Source organism: Chamaea fasciata, unplaced genomic scaffold (assembly GCF_029207755.1).
Source record: "Chamaea fasciata isolate MVZ Bird 193981 ecotype frontalis unplaced genomic scaffold, bChaFas1.0.hap1 SCAF_3, whole genome shotgun sequence".
Classification (NCBI taxonomy): domain Eukaryota; kingdom Metazoa; phylum Chordata; class Aves; order Passeriformes; family Sylviidae; genus Chamaea; species Chamaea fasciata.
Genome location: NW_027094088.1, coordinates 37,631,941 through 37,649,166, shown reverse-complemented (window position 1 = coordinate 37,649,166; position 17,226 = coordinate 37,631,941). Strand labels below are relative to the sequence as shown.

The window sequence follows — 17,226 nt, the reverse complement described above, 5'->3', positions numbered from 1 at the left end:
CTGTATCGAAAAACGTTATATCAACTAAGTTATAGATACATCTTTCCTGAGCCGCTTTCCATCACTCTTCCATTTCTAAGAGAATTAAATTGTCATTAAAATTCTAGCTCTGTGGGAACATCAGAGTGAGGAGCCTGACATGCAGGGCATTGGAAATGAATAAAAGTACCACAGGTCATTCGAAAAGATAGGCACTGTGGTACACTGTTATTGTGCCACGTTTTGTGACAAACTGAAATGTCAGAATAAAAGCACTAACAAGTTATTTAGTACATTAATGGACAGTCCTGTGCAAAATGTATCTGTGGAATTTATGAATGCAAAGCAAAGATAGAATTTTATGCACTGCTGAAATTGGAGGTCATAACGGATTTTTACAGCTTTTATACAACATTGTTTTCTGGGGTGGGTTGTTTGTTAGGTTTTTTTTTGTTTGGTTGGTTGGTTTTTTGTTTTTTGTTTTTTGTTTTTTTTGTTTGGTTGGTTTTTGTTTGGATGGGGTTTTTTCCTTCTTGATTCCTCCCTTAATAATTCCTAGCATTCAATTTACTTTTTTGATTGCTACTGAGCATTGAGCTGATATTTTCCTAGACCTAACTATTACAGCCCCAAGATCTGTTTTTGTGTGATAAAAACTACCCAAGACCATCACTGTTGGGAAAAAATTATTTTTACTATGTATATCACCTCAGATTTATCTACAATGAATTTAATTTTTCACTTTACTGTTAGTCACTCAGGATTCTGCAGTCTTCAATGTGTTTTTATTGGGTGGCCTTAATTTTTACTACCCTGAAAAAATAATTTCTCTAGCAAACTTTGTCACTTCACTGTTCATTTCTGTTGTTCTGGTGGTGAATACAAGTCCTGGAACAATTTTCCTTTGGGACTGTACTGAGAAAACTGATAATTCATTCCTTAACTTTATTTCCTGTGTTTTGACTATGTATTTGAACACAAGAGCATTTTGCATTTCATTCAGTAACAATTTAATTTCTATTAAAAAAAACTGCTGAGAAAGGTTTTTTTAATCATAGAATCATAGAATTATTTGGGTTGGAAAAGTCCTTAGAAATCATCCAGTTCCAATCCCCTTCCATGGGCAGCAACACCTTCCACCAGACCAGTTTGGTCAAGGCCCCATCCAAGAAGGTCTTGACCACTTCCAAGGATAAAGTTTTAGAACCTTGAAAAAATCAGTAATCTTCCATAATCCTTGCTACTTCATTATGTGTTCCTAGAGTGCTCTGAAAAACAAACTTTTCCAGAATGTCGTATATTAGGGTGACAGACTGTAACAAAGCTAACAGCAAGAATGTTGCTCCTGGTTTACATCCTTTCATAGTTGTGTTTACTTGAATTGTAATCATAGTTGAGTAGGCCTGGGTTTTTGGGGACACATGAAGTAATTAAGGAGTTAATACAGAGAAGCAACTCGGTAGGAATAGCCATTATTTTGACTTCTTCAACCTCCCTTCCTCCTTGGGTGTTTAGCTAGCTGCGTCAAAGGCCAGTTGTGAAATGTGCAGTTGTGTAAGCTTGGGTCAGACTTTTATTAAAAGAGCTGTGGTGAAAGAGCTGCTGGAAGCCTTGTCAGAGGTTTTCACTTCACACATCCTCAGTGGGCCCACTGGCCCAGGAGTTAGATTTAAGATCAGGTCCTTTCCTTTAATGCATCCCTGGGCTATGTTTTTAGGTATTCTGTCTCTGGATGTATATCTTGTATATTCTTGTTTTTCTGGCCTGACGTGGCACCAGCCTTGTTCTTATGGACTTTCTTGGTGACCACTGGTTTAATTTTTAAACATTTCTTAGTTTATTTGCTGAAACTCTGATCAAATGCATCTGCTGCTCTTACTGAAGCCTACACTGCATGGTCTGTGCGACCCTGGTAGTCTCCTGGAGCACCTTCACTTCCCTTCATGTGCTTAGGCTTAAACTCAGAAGTTTCTGCCTTCAGCTGCAAATAAACCAGGCCTAGCCAGTTTTCATCACCACAGGTCACACTCAGTCCCTTCAATGATGTAAAAAGCAGCTCAGGGTGGAGCTTTGTGGGGAATATTATGTCTGCTGCATAGTGGTTTCCTCATGCACAAGAAGTAGATACTATGGGTGACCTTTTGATACTCTTAAGTCTTGAAAACTGTTGTTGTATCACTATTTTTCTCCCACATATTTTTGCCAAGCTTTCAGCAGTTTCATGAAATTTCTGAGGGTGTTTTTTGTTTGGTTTTTTGTTGTTGGTGGTTTGGGGGTTTTGTTTGTTTGTTGTTTGGTTGGTTTTGTTGGTTTTCTTTTTTTTTTCCTTTTTTATTTCATGTTCTGCTATCTGGTGGAATCATAAAAATTTTGGTGTTTGTTTTTTTTCTCTCTTTTTGAATCTTTCACTCCTTATTGCTAATATGAGCATTAATGTTGAATTTTGCTCCTTTGTCTGAAAATCGAAGACCAAGCTGAAGGAGTGAAAGATATATTGTGAGAGGTAAGAGAAAGGTGAAGCTTATATAGAGGTCAGAAAAGGGAATGAGACAGGGAAAAGGTAATTACACAAGTTAGATGGGTAACAAGATAATGAAGGATTTGGGTAAAATATAAAAGAAAGTGAAGGTAAATGATACTGGGGCTGAGAAAAGTGAAGCAGATGATTCTTTCATGATAATGAATGGAAGAGAAAGCCTGATATAGTAATATACTGAATTCCAGTAATTTAAGATAGATCAAATGCTGTGCTTTTAGCAGTTTTTTAATTCATAGATGTCTCCTGGTTGTTTTTTCTCACACAAAATTTTTCACTGCAAAGGCATTAAAAAGATAAGTGTGCCCTGTAGTCTTTGTTAAGTAACTTCTGAAACGCCACCTCTTAGGCATTACACCCTCTTCAGACAAATTTCAACTCTTCTTAAATTTTTAGTCCTTATAACAGTGAAAAGTCCATTTCTTTTTTCTAAATAGCTGTGTATTCCATATACTTTAATTACCTGAAATCAATAGACATTCTGAAAATCCTATTTGAGCCTCAAGAAAAAGAATTGTGGTTGGTTTGGTGCGTTTTTTTCAGGTTTATTCTGTTTCATATTGTTATCCATACTGCAGAATTCTTCAGCTCTTGAGCTCTTAGTCAGTAGTTCTTTTGCGTGGCATCACCAAGTGGAGTTTGTCTTCCATAATTTTAGAGGATTGCAAAGTAGATATTTCTACCACACCTTGTGGTTCTAAACCCCCACAACAGAGAAAAGCAGACCCTTTTAGGCACAATTTATCTGACATGTTTATATGTTTTTATATCTACTCTAGGATTAATTGAATCAAAGCAGAAAAGTGTCAATTTTTCTCACTAGACTATATCACAATCACTTTAGATGAATCTAGCTGTTAAATAAATACCATTTTCATTGTCATTAGATAGGCATCATAAAGAATAGTTTTATTCTAGAACAGGTATAAAATTTTATAAATGTGTGCATCCACATACGTGGGTCTGGGGAGGAAAGCTATGTGCTCTGTGAAATCTTTGCAGACAAAAAAAAGTGGTTAAAGGACAAAAGTTTAAAGACAGAACATACCAGTTGTATTTGCAAAGTGAATCAGATCTTATAAGTAATTTCTCTTTTTTGGGGTCCAGAAATGCAACCTACACACTTTTTTTTAAAGATAGTTTTCTGTAGAAATTTTCACTAGTTTGAGCCTTCTGGGTTTGTATTTCAGATGTTTTTCCTCCTACTGTGTTGAATCAAACAAAGTCCTTAAAGTGAGCAGAGTTGGAAGAATACTTTTTTTTCTTTCTCTTCTGTGTATTTTTCATTATGTGAGTGTAAATTGCTAAATTAGTCTGAGGTCTCTGACAGTCAGTCTACATTTTACAAATTACAACTACTCTAAATGTAAATATAATGGAATCTGGAACAATGCTAACTTTACGTAGTTTTCAATCTGTTGAAAGATTTCCTGTAGCTGTGTCCTGTTTTAAATAGGTGATTATAGGAAAGACTCAGTAATCAGTATAATCTATATGAAAATGCAGTTCAAATGAAAACATTAGGTTTGCTACTAATATCCCTATTTAAATTTTATTCACTTTAACAGTCATAGAGATGATAATGGGTGTTTTGACTGATTAGAGATTTCAGGATCAAGTCTATAGTCATTATGAGTAATGTTTTCTCATTAACTAGTCATGCATATCAAAATAATTGGTCTGTGCTATCACTACCATGTACAAAGCTCCCACAGCACGGTCATCATTAACACAGAAATAAGGAAGTAATTCAGGTCTTAAGGAGCTTAAAAACCTAAATAGGAGACAGTTTAAAAAAAACCTGGGATACACATCAGAAAAAGCTTCTTCCCCTCTTAATATAAAATACTAAATGAAGAAAACAGTTTTAAGACTTTTTTTTTTGGGGGGGGGGGGGGGAGGGAGGTGTTGTGAAATTTGTGAGGAAATTAGCTTTGAAGAGGTAGAAAACAGTGACTGTGTCTCATTGGGGTGAGAGGACACGTCCTGACACAGATCAGAAATGAGAGGCCTCTTGTATTCTGCATAAGACAGATTTCCTTGTTCCTGTGTCTTTCAGTTTCTCTTTGAAAAGGGGTTCCAAGGAGATTCACTCTCAGCCAAGGGCCGTGCTAATACAGTCAGTGACATGAACAAGTCAGTAAAGAGCTTAATGCTGGCCATCAGTGTTGCAGTGTAAGCCAACTTGCAGCATTTGCATTTTTAATTAAGTCTTTGTTTTGCCTGGTGATGCTGCCCAGGACATGCACCTTATGATATAACTACACTTTGTGAGAACATGATCCAGACATCTCCATAAAATGGTGAATGTGTTGCTGAAAAATCTCCATTTAACACATTCCTTCTAAAATCAGTGCATTCCTCTTGTCATGTTGTGCCTTTCCAGCTTCCTTGCTATTGCAGATATTTCTAAAGTTATTTTGTGTCTCTGAATAGATCTGTGCTGCTTAACTGCTCCAACCCATTATATTATAAATTTGTTTCTTGTGCGTCAAATTTGAGTGCAGGGAATGTGTTTGGGGGGACTTTTTATATTCATGAAAACTGAAAACAAAATTGAAAGTGCTAAGAAAAATGAATATTGAGCTAATGTAGTCTATTTTTGCACAGAGCAAATATCAAGCTAATACATAAGATTTATCCTCTATAGTAAATCAGCAATATGTCTCATTTTAGGCCTCTCCTATGACTACTATTTTTTACTGCAGTATTCAGTCATGCTGATTTATGCTATACTATCCTGTGAATATTTTGCAGACTATTATCAATAAAATAATTTTATCTTTGGGTCCAGATGGAATGAGCTTAGAACACAAAGCAGACAGAGAGCATGATTCCTGCCTCAAGTGTTTTAATCCTTGAAATAAATTTTAATCCTTGGCATAAAATTTGAGGCAGGGATACTAGACAGCAGGGAGTGGAGGACTGGATCAGAAAAGGCATCAGCCAATTAACAAATTATTTTATGCTGTAAGGGCTCATGTACTCAATAAGATGGTGCTGTTTAACTGGAAGGGTTTCATTAGAATCATGCCAGGAATCCATTTGGAGTGTGAGACTGAACTAGGACAGTGAGCATTGGCATCACAGAATTACTCAGGATAAGCGTGAATCAGAAGCAGCAGTTTCAGTGGTCCCATTGGACAGCCCTCATACAAAATTGGAACAGTGGGAAAGGACTGGTGATAAGAGAATAGATAACAGGCTCTGGTCTCACTTTCTGCTGTTGAGACCAAGTCAGGAATAAGTGGCTGAAATCATCTTGTTTATTGTGGACCTCTACTAGCAATAGCATTCTTGCTTTCTTAAGTCATGGAGCATTCCCTTTGAATTGTGCTAAAGCCACTGCCTTTACTCTTATTGATTGATCTGCTGATCCTGCATAGAGGAACTGCCAAAAGTAAAATTAAGTCACTTATAAGTGTCCTCCTTCTCAAAGGCAATACCGTAATTTAGATTTTTATGTGGATTTTCACTCAAATCAAGTCTAATCCAGGCGTGCTCTCAGTTCCAGAAATCAGAGCATCCAGCAAAATACGAGTGAATGGATATCCAGATGTCCAAGACTGTGTCATGTTAAGTTTCATAACATTCTATCATATATTAAATAGTTCAGTATAAACCTTTTTTCCTTTAATTTAGCTATTTTAATCCCAGAACTGTGTTTCAGACTGATTTGAGAAGTCTACTCTCAGCCTTTTGGGTTGCAATTATTCATATGAAAAGTGTGTGTGTGAACGTATGGGTGTATGTAATTTTCCACAAAACCTGAATTAAATTTAAATTCTCTAATAGTTTGTGTTCTGCCATGGTGGGTAATACTTTCCAAGGAAGCATAGTGAAAGCACCTGATCAATGAGTTGACTAAAAATAGTTTTGGATACATCACTGATATACTCTTATGTAGCTAATGTTTTTGAAAAATTGAAAAATTGTTACAAAATTTCCTTGAAAAGTGTATATCTACTTGGTAGACATCTGCATACATTTTCTTAGAAAAAAAAATTTGGATGACACAGTTCTCTGTGGTTGAGTTTTGGAAACTGAAATTTTATGTGAGCTACATTTATATTATATTCAAGCATATTTAAATCAGCACAGTCATGAATAGGTATAAAATGTAATTGATTGGCATTTTGCATTGGCAGAACATAGGGTCTGACCCTTTACTGTTTGAGGGGCATGTAAAAAAAAAGTCAGCCATGTTTAAAAATATTATTCCAGGCCATATTTACTGTGGTAATGGGCTAGGGTTCAAATGTACATAAAACATACATAGCTGATGAACGCAGGGAGAAATAAGAGAATAGGGAAAAAGACAGTGAAAAATTTTTCATCTCAAAGGGATTGCTACTGATTCTGAACTTCACCACTGTTAATGAATCAAATCTCCTCTTGATATTGAGAAATTTTTGTTTGAAACTTTATTTTGGTCTCATTTCAACTTCTGAGGATAAGTTTGGGTCTCTGAACTTGGAGCTACATTAAAACCATGCCAAGGATATTCCAGAATTTTGTAAGGAATAGCCATAGCTATTCTAAAAAGTGTTTTACTCAAAAGAGTGGTCAGCATTGCCTGTGAAATCAAATTCATTAACATTGCCCTGGGCTTTCACAATTCTCTGCATATCACATTCTGTTCCATAGTTTCACAGAACAGAATGTGTTTTCATTTTCCTTGAAAATTTACTTGGCCGAATATCTTGGCAGGAGTTTGCAAACTTTGCTAGGTTATAAGACTGCCAGCAAGAATGACGAACTGGCTTCCAGTCTTCCATGAAAAGAAGTAAATTTGCTAAATTAAATATTTGTTTTCTTTTTGTGATATCAGTCAAACTCATCTTTTAAACTTCATCTAAAGAAAACTTCATGCAGTTTGACCTCATAAAAACTGCAGCTAGACAATTGTAGACTGGAAGTGAGATGCAAATTATGGAGGGCTGGGGTAATTAATTTCATATATCACTTGCCAAGGATTTCAGTGGGTGCTCATCAGTGGTAAGTTCTGGATGCATTTTCAAGGAGTTATAGTGTAGTTCACCTGTACTTATTGATCAAGGAGCAGAAGTTACTTGAAGGTGTTAGGAACTAGACCAGGTAAGAAAAGATGATCACAGAATTGTCTTCAGAACTTAAAATGATTTTAACTTATCACTTACACAGTCAAACAGAAAGCTTTCATGACAATTTGCTACTGATTTTCAGTATATACATCAAAAGTGGCTGTCTTCTGTTTGTTTATTTTTTCCTCGTGACAGGTGCAGCAAGTTACAACAGTTTTTATGTTTTTTGCAAAAATTTCTGCCAAGCTGTGAAGCCTGGAAAACTGAGGGTCCGCTGCAGTGTGTGTAAACAAGGAACCTTGACGTTGGCAAGGGTAAGCTTTTTTTGGATGTGTTTCAAGGTTTTGGGGTATATGGAGATGACATATCTAGTCTTTTCTATTTGCATACATATGGCTATGTATATATGCAGTCCTACTGTGTTTTTGTTTTTTTTTTTTTTCTTGCTGCTTAGAGCTGAGAAGAGCAATTCAAAGGATGTTGAAAATTTCACTCACTTATTTGCAATATTTGGAGCATATACAAAGAACATGGTGCATACTAGAGCTCCAGTCCTTGAAAGGCATACTTCACTCTTTATTTTAAGGACTAATGATTAACCTGATTGTATGCACAATCTATACAGCTACATATGTGCTAAAATGATGGGATGATAGATGTTTAATCAAAGCTTGGAGCTGTCGTTAGGGCCTCAGAAAGACCTGAATTCAGATCTAGGTTGTGACCATTACAGGCTGAGGCCAGAAGTTTTTGAACAGACGTGTAGTTGAGAATATTAATCCCTCTAGCCCTGTTGCAGCATGTAAAGTCAAGGAAAAGTGATTCTTGGACAGAAAACTAGTAAGAGATTTCTCAATCTTGGTTTGCACCCTAAAATGAGAGAGTGTTAGGGAGTGAGTTGAATATGCAGTAGTGTAAAGTTTTGAAGGGTTTTTCTTCTGTCTGAGTTCTGCCAAATTTCACTGGTTACGTTACTGTGGAATGAGAGTCCTTCCTCTCTCCTAAATCCTTGTTTGTTAACCAGGTTTGTTATGTGAGAGCCTTAAGTTTTGAGTAAGACTGAGCCATACCACACTATAGCTCAGTTATAAGGAACTTTCATATTCGGCCCTTGTTCAAGTGTTTAAATTTTTCTTTTGCTATGGTTTAAAGTTTCAGTTTGTGTTCTCAATGTAGCAGTGTTTCAATGTCTTTACATGTAATAGCACTGTAAAAATAGCAATCAAAATCCAGGTTCTATATACTCCTTGAAAAGAATAAATCATACTTATACACGTCTAATTCAAAAAGCCACTACCTCAATGCCTCACAAGCTTTGTGTGCTATTCCTGAATTAATCAACTATCTCTGATTTATTTCAGAGGTTTCAAAGAGTTGCATTTTGTGGTGTTCCAGATGAACGCATCTAAGAGGATTCTTTTTTTTTTCTCAAATTTTGTATTTAAATATTGGTGATTAGTATAGGCTTGAATCACATATAAATCAAGACAGAAGAGAAGACACCATTAATCTACATTTCCAATGGATAAAACCACGGACAGTATTGTATTCAACTTGTATACATGAAAGTGCTGCTGAAAGGCATTGGTTTTGTCACTAGATGAGTCTGAATCTTATGGATTCCACTGACATCACACAGTGTGAGTCCTTTGCTAGACTCAGTGGCTTCCTTCAGCATGTCCCCTTTTGGAAATGATGACTTTCACATCTGTGCTGTTTCATTTGGCATCATTGCATTCCTTGTATTAAATAAACCTAAATACATTTCCAAACTTTTCAGCTTTTACAGTATCTACATTGTTCTTTGTTTTGGAGACTCAAAAAAAAAAAACCCCAAAAAACATCAACCTTGTATTGTCTTCCAGGAATTCCTCATAACTCTGTGGTGGAAATGCTATTATAAGAAGTTTCAGTACGGTATACCTATAAATAAGTTCTGATTGCCTGGAATGTACGTGGGCCTACATTCTTATGGCAAATACAGGTTCAATGACACAATAAATATATGCAGGCTGAAAAATTCAATTGAATGAGCAGATTACAGCTGCTTCTTCTTTCTATTAGCATATTTTACAGTACAGATGAAAAGAAAGTAGCTGGAAACTTGTAGTAGAAGCTGTTTCAATTTTCAAGGTTGATTCAAAAAATCCCAGCTTTCAGAAGATTTGATAAGGTACTTCAGCATAAAAGTACAAAAGAGGGAAGGAAAAGATCTTCTGGAGAGTTTAAAATGATAATTTTATTCTGTTTTAGTTTTCAAATAATGCTTGGCTGCAAAAATAATTTGCACTTGAGATTCTTGCTTCTTTTCCTCTGGAGTTGAAGCAGAGCGCAGTAGTTAGGAACAGTGAGCATGCTGTTCCTGCGGTTTGGGCTGGAGGTCCTGTGGGCTTCCAAAGTGCAGTGTTTGCAGTATGGGCACTCTTAATGTCACGAATGTGCTGGGCAGCGGTCAGTTTGTTTTATAAACACACAGCCTCTATCTCAGTCCTGTGGTTATAAAGAGTAGGTGCAGATTGTGCATGTGCCTGCCCCACCTTCTTTTCTAGTCCACTTTCCAAGGAGACAGGAAATAGTTCCAGTTGGAGTGGCTTCTATTATGTACTAAGACATATTTCTTACTGTGTAGAGACCACTCTGTGTGAAGGCCAGGCAGAAGTGTGGCTCTCAAAGCAAGTGAGCTGCATTTGCCCTGCTCAATATTCAATGCATTGCAGTCTACAGCAGGCAAAGTCTGCTGAAAAGGTTAAAAAAAGTTCAAGTTAGTGAATTACCCCAAATCTTCTGTCTTTCCCCTCCAATCACATTGGGCTGTACCACTGATTACTGATCAATACCCTCTCTATGGGTGCTATAGTTACTCTCCTTTTATAGAGAAATTAGTCAAAATAAAGTTGATGTAAACAAACTATTAAAAAAACTTGTCTGAACCACTATACTACAGATCTGTTAGCAAAGCCACTTTTTTTCAAGATCTCTTTTTTCCCCCCCGTCTTAGTAAACTGTGCCTGACCTTTACATGGCAACACAGCAAGTCTCTTGAGAAGCTCTTTTGTGCCATAAGCACCAAAGCTCTCTATAAGCCAACATTTGTTACACTAAATCTTTTATTGAAATGAAAGTGAATACCTGTGTAAAATCTGCGCAAAGCTTTGTGCAGCCTTCACTTCTTCATGCTAATCCTTTGACTACCTAAGCTACAAATGACCAGCCTAATTAAACTGAGCTTTCTTTTTTCATGGTGTGTTGACTGACATTTAAAATATTACTTATTCATTTAAGTAGTCTTATTCTAAAACCATATTTAGCATTCATGCCTATTTGCATAGCATTATTTTAATATATGATGCTAAGATTAGATTCATGATATAATATTTCTATGAAATTCAAGAGCCCACTGCTTTTATTTTTTACTGAGGATATCCATCTAAATATTAAATTTTTCATTTTACAGTTGGCACTTACCTGGCACTTTACAAAAATTTCATGACCTAATTCTTTATGGGAGATGTATGCGGGTTAATTTAATTATAAGAGAATGTCACTGTAAAAATATCGCATCTCCCTAGTTTCTCTAGTTAATCAAGCACAAAAGGTACCTGTAAAGATTGGTGTGGGAGTCTTGTGTATGCCACCTGCAGGCCTACCAGTGAGTTTTTTCATATAGCTTGAAAATTTCAGTGGCCATTATTTAGATAATTAGGGTATTCCTCTTTCCAGAAAACAAAAACAACAACAACATAGAAAACCTCAACAACAAACCAAACAACAAAGTAACAGAAAATTCAAAATAAAAAAACAAATGAAAACCCACAAAAAAATCTGATTATAGCAGTCACATTTGCAGCACTTCTTTTGGAGCTGTAACCGTGTTAACATTCACAGTGTTAGTTCTCCAGTGAAAAGGAAAATGTGTATCTGTGAATCAAAGCCAGATTCTGAGAACTGATATGCACCAGGCTATACACAAACCCACACTTTTCCAATGCATCTGACTCTGTGTGTACTCCTGTGTTGTATTGCACAAAAAAAATAGTTCGTTTTGCACTGGGTATTCTAGATCAACCTTCCCATGTATCCTTGCACCTCTCCTCCACCGGATACTCCTTATTTCTCTCCTCCCCTTGGGTCAGTCCCCATTGGTGGACAGACCCCCTGCCCTCCTCCCTAGGGCTTAAAACTCCCCACACGGGGGGCCTCGCTCTCTTTTTCCTCCTGGACTTTGATGTGTGAGTTCTACATTAAACCTGTGGGACTATTACCCACGAGGAATGAGAGCGCCTTTTGTCTTTTATCTTCGTCCTTGCCCAGATTCCTCCCCGAGGCCCACAGCTAGCCAGGGCTGGACCTTAGGGGTGCAGGAAGCCGGGCACTCCTGGTAAAAAAAGACAGAAACATTTGATTTGGAATACGTCATAATTCTGAATTCAACTAGAGTAAGAGTCTGGATGGAAGTGTAACAAATAGACTTTGGGCCTCTCTATTCAGGCACAGGTGCTCTGGTGAGGCCATTTCTAGTGTGGGGCCCCATCACTACTTGGTCATTCTACTTCTTGTGTCCTTGTTACTTAGTTCTGAGTTCTCATTGTATCATCCAGCACAAGCACCAAAGGAGTTTGCCATAGCTCCTCTGTACTTTGCAAGTGTTCACATCATTCTGTCAGAACTTTTTAGATATGGGGAGTTATATTCAGATCTAACTCCCTGCAGCTGAGATTTAATTTCTGTCACTTAGAGCACATCTGGTGCATACTGTCCCATTGCTGTCCCAGCCCTCTGTGCTCCAGAGGAGCCTCCTGACTTCACTGGTTTTGTTAAACTGTCTCTGCCACAAAACTGCTCTTCCACTGTTTATCAAATTAAGGATGTTGCTTACATCTATTTCTTTTCATCTTAAACCTAATAAAGAAATGGATGTTTGCTGAATTTTGTTTTTCTGGTACCATGAAACACTTGTGATTTGGGTGGTTTGTCAGCATAGGCTGTGTGGTACATCACAGTTTTGCACAAGAGTTTTCTGAGTGCCTTTCAGTGACTGATCATAAATGGTATAGGTGGTCTTGCTAGTAGATGATAGTACAATGTTTGGAATTTGATACTTTCATATTTCCTAGGAAGAGAAAGATCTGTAACAGTAATTTGCTTGGAGTTCTTACTTTCTAGCTCAATTTAAGCTATTTTAATAGGGTGTTTTCTTTTTGATTAATATAAACTTAGCAGAGATTTTACAACAATATAAAATAAAAAGGCAGTTTACTTTGGATCTCTGTTTTTTTTTTAATATATCATTGTAAAACTCCATTTCACAGTGCATAACCTCTCACCACTGCTCATCTGAGGTCACATTTTTTTCCTGGAATTAATTACTTGTGTCCTCCCTCAGTGACAGAGAAAGGAGAGAGTATTGTTCACTGCATCCGAGCAAGGCTGACTGAAAGAAAAAGGGACAAGTAGCACCTCTGAAATTATGTAGTCCTTACTGCTGCTGAGTCAGCCTCTCCCCTCTGATGGTTACACTACTGGGGTAATACAGCAAACAGATTACAAAAAATCAATTTGTCCTTTAAAGCTAAACTGCAAAATAAACAGCCACTGAAGTGTGTGTGAAAAAGTGTGATCTCATTTACAGGCCGGGAAGATATTAAAAATGTGATTGAATTCTTGAGAATGGGTAATGTAGGTATTTGTCTCTCCAAAATTACATGTGTTCTGGGAGGATACAAATGTTTTTGATATATATTAGCGCTTACACATGACAAACACTATGTGTTAAAATGCTTCTGTTGAATACTGTGCATAAGAAAGTTACCACTGTAATGTGTGACTCCTTGGCCAAACTAACAAATGTGAAACAACCATTTATTGTTGGGTTCCTGCTAATGAATGTGTTAGTATAAAAATAGCTTAATTTTCCTGCATTTGACTGACAGAAGTAGCATTTACAGGAAATTACATGTGTTCAGTATATGTGCTTCTTTCTACATAAATAATGGAAAATGCCTCAATTCTGACATCTAAATTGCCACCACTGGACACTGATGTTAATGCTGCCTCAAGAAGACTAGGCCAGAGAAAAAAAAGCTCTTGGAACATTTTTTCCCGGGCTTCCACAAAGTCCTTCTTCATTAGTTACATTAAGTCTGCAGTCTTAATTGTAAGCCTAGTGTTTTTTCTTAGTAAACCAGTGTTCTTTGAGAGAGGGAACATCTTAAATACAGATGCATTATTCTGTTGTGTAGGCCAAGCCCAGCTGTGCCAGGATTCAGAGAGAAATCAGGCATATTTTGAACTTTTCCCTACCTGCTGCATAGGGAAGTACTCTCTTGTGCATTTATTTCTCTTCTGAAGTGAACTGATGGTAAAGGGGATGTTGAATGTGAGCTGCTGAGATTGCCATTCACACAAGGAATTTGTGACATTCACTCTTCCTTATTGTTCTCACCTTGCTTGCAGTGACTCAGTGTACAGCATCAGCATTAAGTAAATTTAGTGCTGAGCTGACTCCGAATTTGGAATTACTGGTGGAACTTCCCTAAGCATGATCGCAGGGCATCTGCAGATCTGATTCTGCCTTTGTCATCAAGTGCCTTCATTGCTTTTAATAACATCAGAAAAAAACCACCAACCAAACAGGATGATGCCTGCATTCTATCTTTAAAAGTCTGTTTTCTTTGATGATATGTTATATTTTTCCAAATCCAGATGCACCCTCGGGAGGCTGCTCAAACAGATATTCCTGGGGCCTGTCTAGGATACCGTGGCACTTACAGAATTAAGAAAACTCAACACTGCATAGCTGCAAATTATTATTTTACAACAATTTTTATTCTTTCTTCTCCACTTCTCTCTTTGGCTCTAAATCTCATTTCATTCTGAACCTCTTCAAAGACAGCCTCACTCTTGCACCTGTCTCACATAGTCACAATACCATTAGGGATGGCTTCCAAAATGCTCAGCTTCCATCTGAAGAGAACAGTTGGGAGGACTCTGAAGACTTGACATGGTTTTATTCAGGCTTTTTATCTACCTCTTTCAGTTATTTTTAAGTATCCCTTAAGAAAAATTTCATTACATTGGACATAAATTGTTATATACAGTAAATGTAAACACATACTTGATTTATGGAAAAAAATCTCATCCATTTCAAAAGGCAGGAACAGCAATTCTTTCATGCAAAATAAACTTGGCTAAAGAAACAGTTTTGCCTCTATGTTGAAAAAATAATGTAAGTTATTTTAATAGGATTAGAAAGTATATTTTAACTCAATTCTATTAGAAGCTCTGAGATATCTATGCATGATTTATACTATTTATTACAGTATGTGTTTTCAGTGAGGTTACACGTTATAAAGCATCTTAAAAGCTAGAGAAAAATACCATTGGAAAGAAGGAAAATGACTTCAGTATTATGTACTGCTTCAAGTCATGCTGTGAAATAAAACTGCCTTTTAATGTGAAGCCTAGAGTAAGTTTCTCCAGCCTGGGTGACAACAGTCATAAATGAAAAGGAAAACAGTTACCAAATTTACTTTCAGATAAGACTTTTACATGAGTTTCTGAATCAAATGCCTAATAAAACCTTTTGCCAGAGAGGATAGATTTATGCCTAGTAATTCAGATGGTGTTCAGTGTATCTTGTCCTTGCAGTTGCTGTGATATCAGGAAGCACAGAATGGTTGGGGCTGGAACGGGGTCTCTGAAGGTTATCCGGTCCAACCCTCCCCACTCAAGCAGGGCCACTTGGAGCCAGTTGCCCAGGACCATGTTCTTTCGAATATCTCCAAAGACAGAGACTCCATGGGCTCTGTTCAACCTGTGCCAGCACTCAGTGACCCTCACAGTACAACAGTTGCTCTGTATGCTCAGGCAGTTTGCACATGCCTCCTGTGTTTCAGTTTGTGCCCATTGCCTCTGGTCCTGTCTCTAGACACTGCTGAAAAGAGACTGACTCTGGGTTCTTTGTGTTCTCCCTTCAGATATTTGTACAAGGAGGTGAGATCACCACTAATGTCTGTTTCAGTATATCATGGAAGGCGTGGGACTAGTAAAAAATACCATGCTCAAAGTAACACTAGTTTCGTCAAAAATACTAGTTGTTCTTGATTTTTTTAATGTAAAACTGTACATTCTCCCAGTGCATAAATGTAGATCAGATGCGGACTTTAAACTCTTTCAGTCTTATATGTCTTGTGCTATTTCTATTAATGTTGTTACGTCTGTTTAGATGTGTTCCTTTAGGGGAAAAAAGAAAGGGAGTATCAACAGGTATAAGTAAGCCTTATTCTGCTTTAGTTTGGGGAGCAGTTTGGGACCCCCTCTTCTTGGGAACAGAAATGTAATGAGGGAGGGAATGCTCTGTCCCTCTGCTTGCATATTGCACCCACAAAAGTCTATTGTTCTCCAGGGAAGTGAAAAGTTGCATATTATTTTTTTGGCAGCACTGCTGTCATTGTCCTAACTACATGCAAAGATGGACTTCTCTCCATATAGTAACTCTTCCTTTCACAAAGAACGGTCTTCATTCTAAAGTTTCTTATCCTTTTATGATGAAAGGAGATTGAATGAATATTCATCAGCATTCTAGATAATAGAGCCATAGTTGCATATGTTGGTAAATCCTTGATCCCGTCTGGATCTCTCCTTTTCTATTCAATAGGACCAAAATGTGCTGTGGATGTATTACTGGAATGTATTACAATACAAAAAAATCATGAGATGTGATAGTGGGGCTTTTTTTTTTCTTTTTTTGATTTTTTTTTAAATATGGCAGCTGCCACTGAGATTCAGATGTGCTTGTGGAAAACTCTCCTAATTTGCTTTCTTTATTTAAGTACAGCCAAACTTCTGTCTACCCAGTATTATTCCTTGGATAGCTGTGGGTACAAAGAGATCATGCTCACACTGCGTTATTTCAATGTTTTTGATAATGATGAATATTAAGCAAATCTAAAGGGTCATTAATTTTCATCCTAGTTTTTAAAATGTGGGAATATCTAAGGCACCAGCTGGCCCAGGAGGAAAAAATAAGTGTATTTACTTAAGGTATTGTAGAAGCAGAAGTAGCAAATGTCAAACTGTTTTCTTGCAAGTGTACCTTCATCTCCATTAAGAAGCTGGTCTGTTTTCTTAATAATAACAATCATCATTATCATCATCATAATAGCAATGATAATGATTATTATTAAAGTTATAATTTTTAATGGTTAATTTAAAACATAGTGAAGGTACTGATTACCTCTAAAAGAACTATGAACAGGTATTTTTTCTAAGTCACTGTGGAAGAAATCATTCCAAATCTTTACGTATGAAATGTCTCAGCTTATGCTGCTTTTCCTAGTTCTGGACTGAATTTCTCAAGAAGAAAAGTTTGGAGTTCTTAAACATTATGTAAGTAAAACTCAGACATCTCTAACTAAAAAAATTGACTAATTTTAAGTTACATTGATTAGACTTGTTTAGATAGGTTTGTGATCTACAGGTATTAAGGTGAAATTCATTAAGCCTTTCCTCAGAGCTTCATTACTATAAACATGATGGAGCCACAACCAGGGTGCTTACATTGATTTAACTTCCTTGCAAGGTATGTGGTGTTCTAATGAAGGTTTTCCCTTTCACCTTGGGAGTGATGACCAGTTAACAGTCCACAAA

The 17,226-nt window shown here is 36.9% G+C and overlaps 1 protein-coding gene across 5 annotated transcripts in view; it reads left to right on the top strand.

The window, feature by feature from the left end:
• The window catches only part of PRKN (parkin RBR E3 ubiquitin protein ligase), a 655,384-nt gene that overhangs the window by 205,411 nt on the left and 432,747 nt on the right, over window positions 1-17,226 (top strand). For all 5 annotated transcript variants that reach the window (XM_066178645.1, XM_066178648.1, XM_066178644.1 and 2 more), the window contains one exon: window positions 7,774-7,892. In XM_066178645.1, coding sequence (XP_066034742.1) covers window positions 7,774-7,892 — 119 coding nt within the window. The remainder of the gene's footprint in view (window positions 1-7,773; window positions 7,893-17,226) is intronic.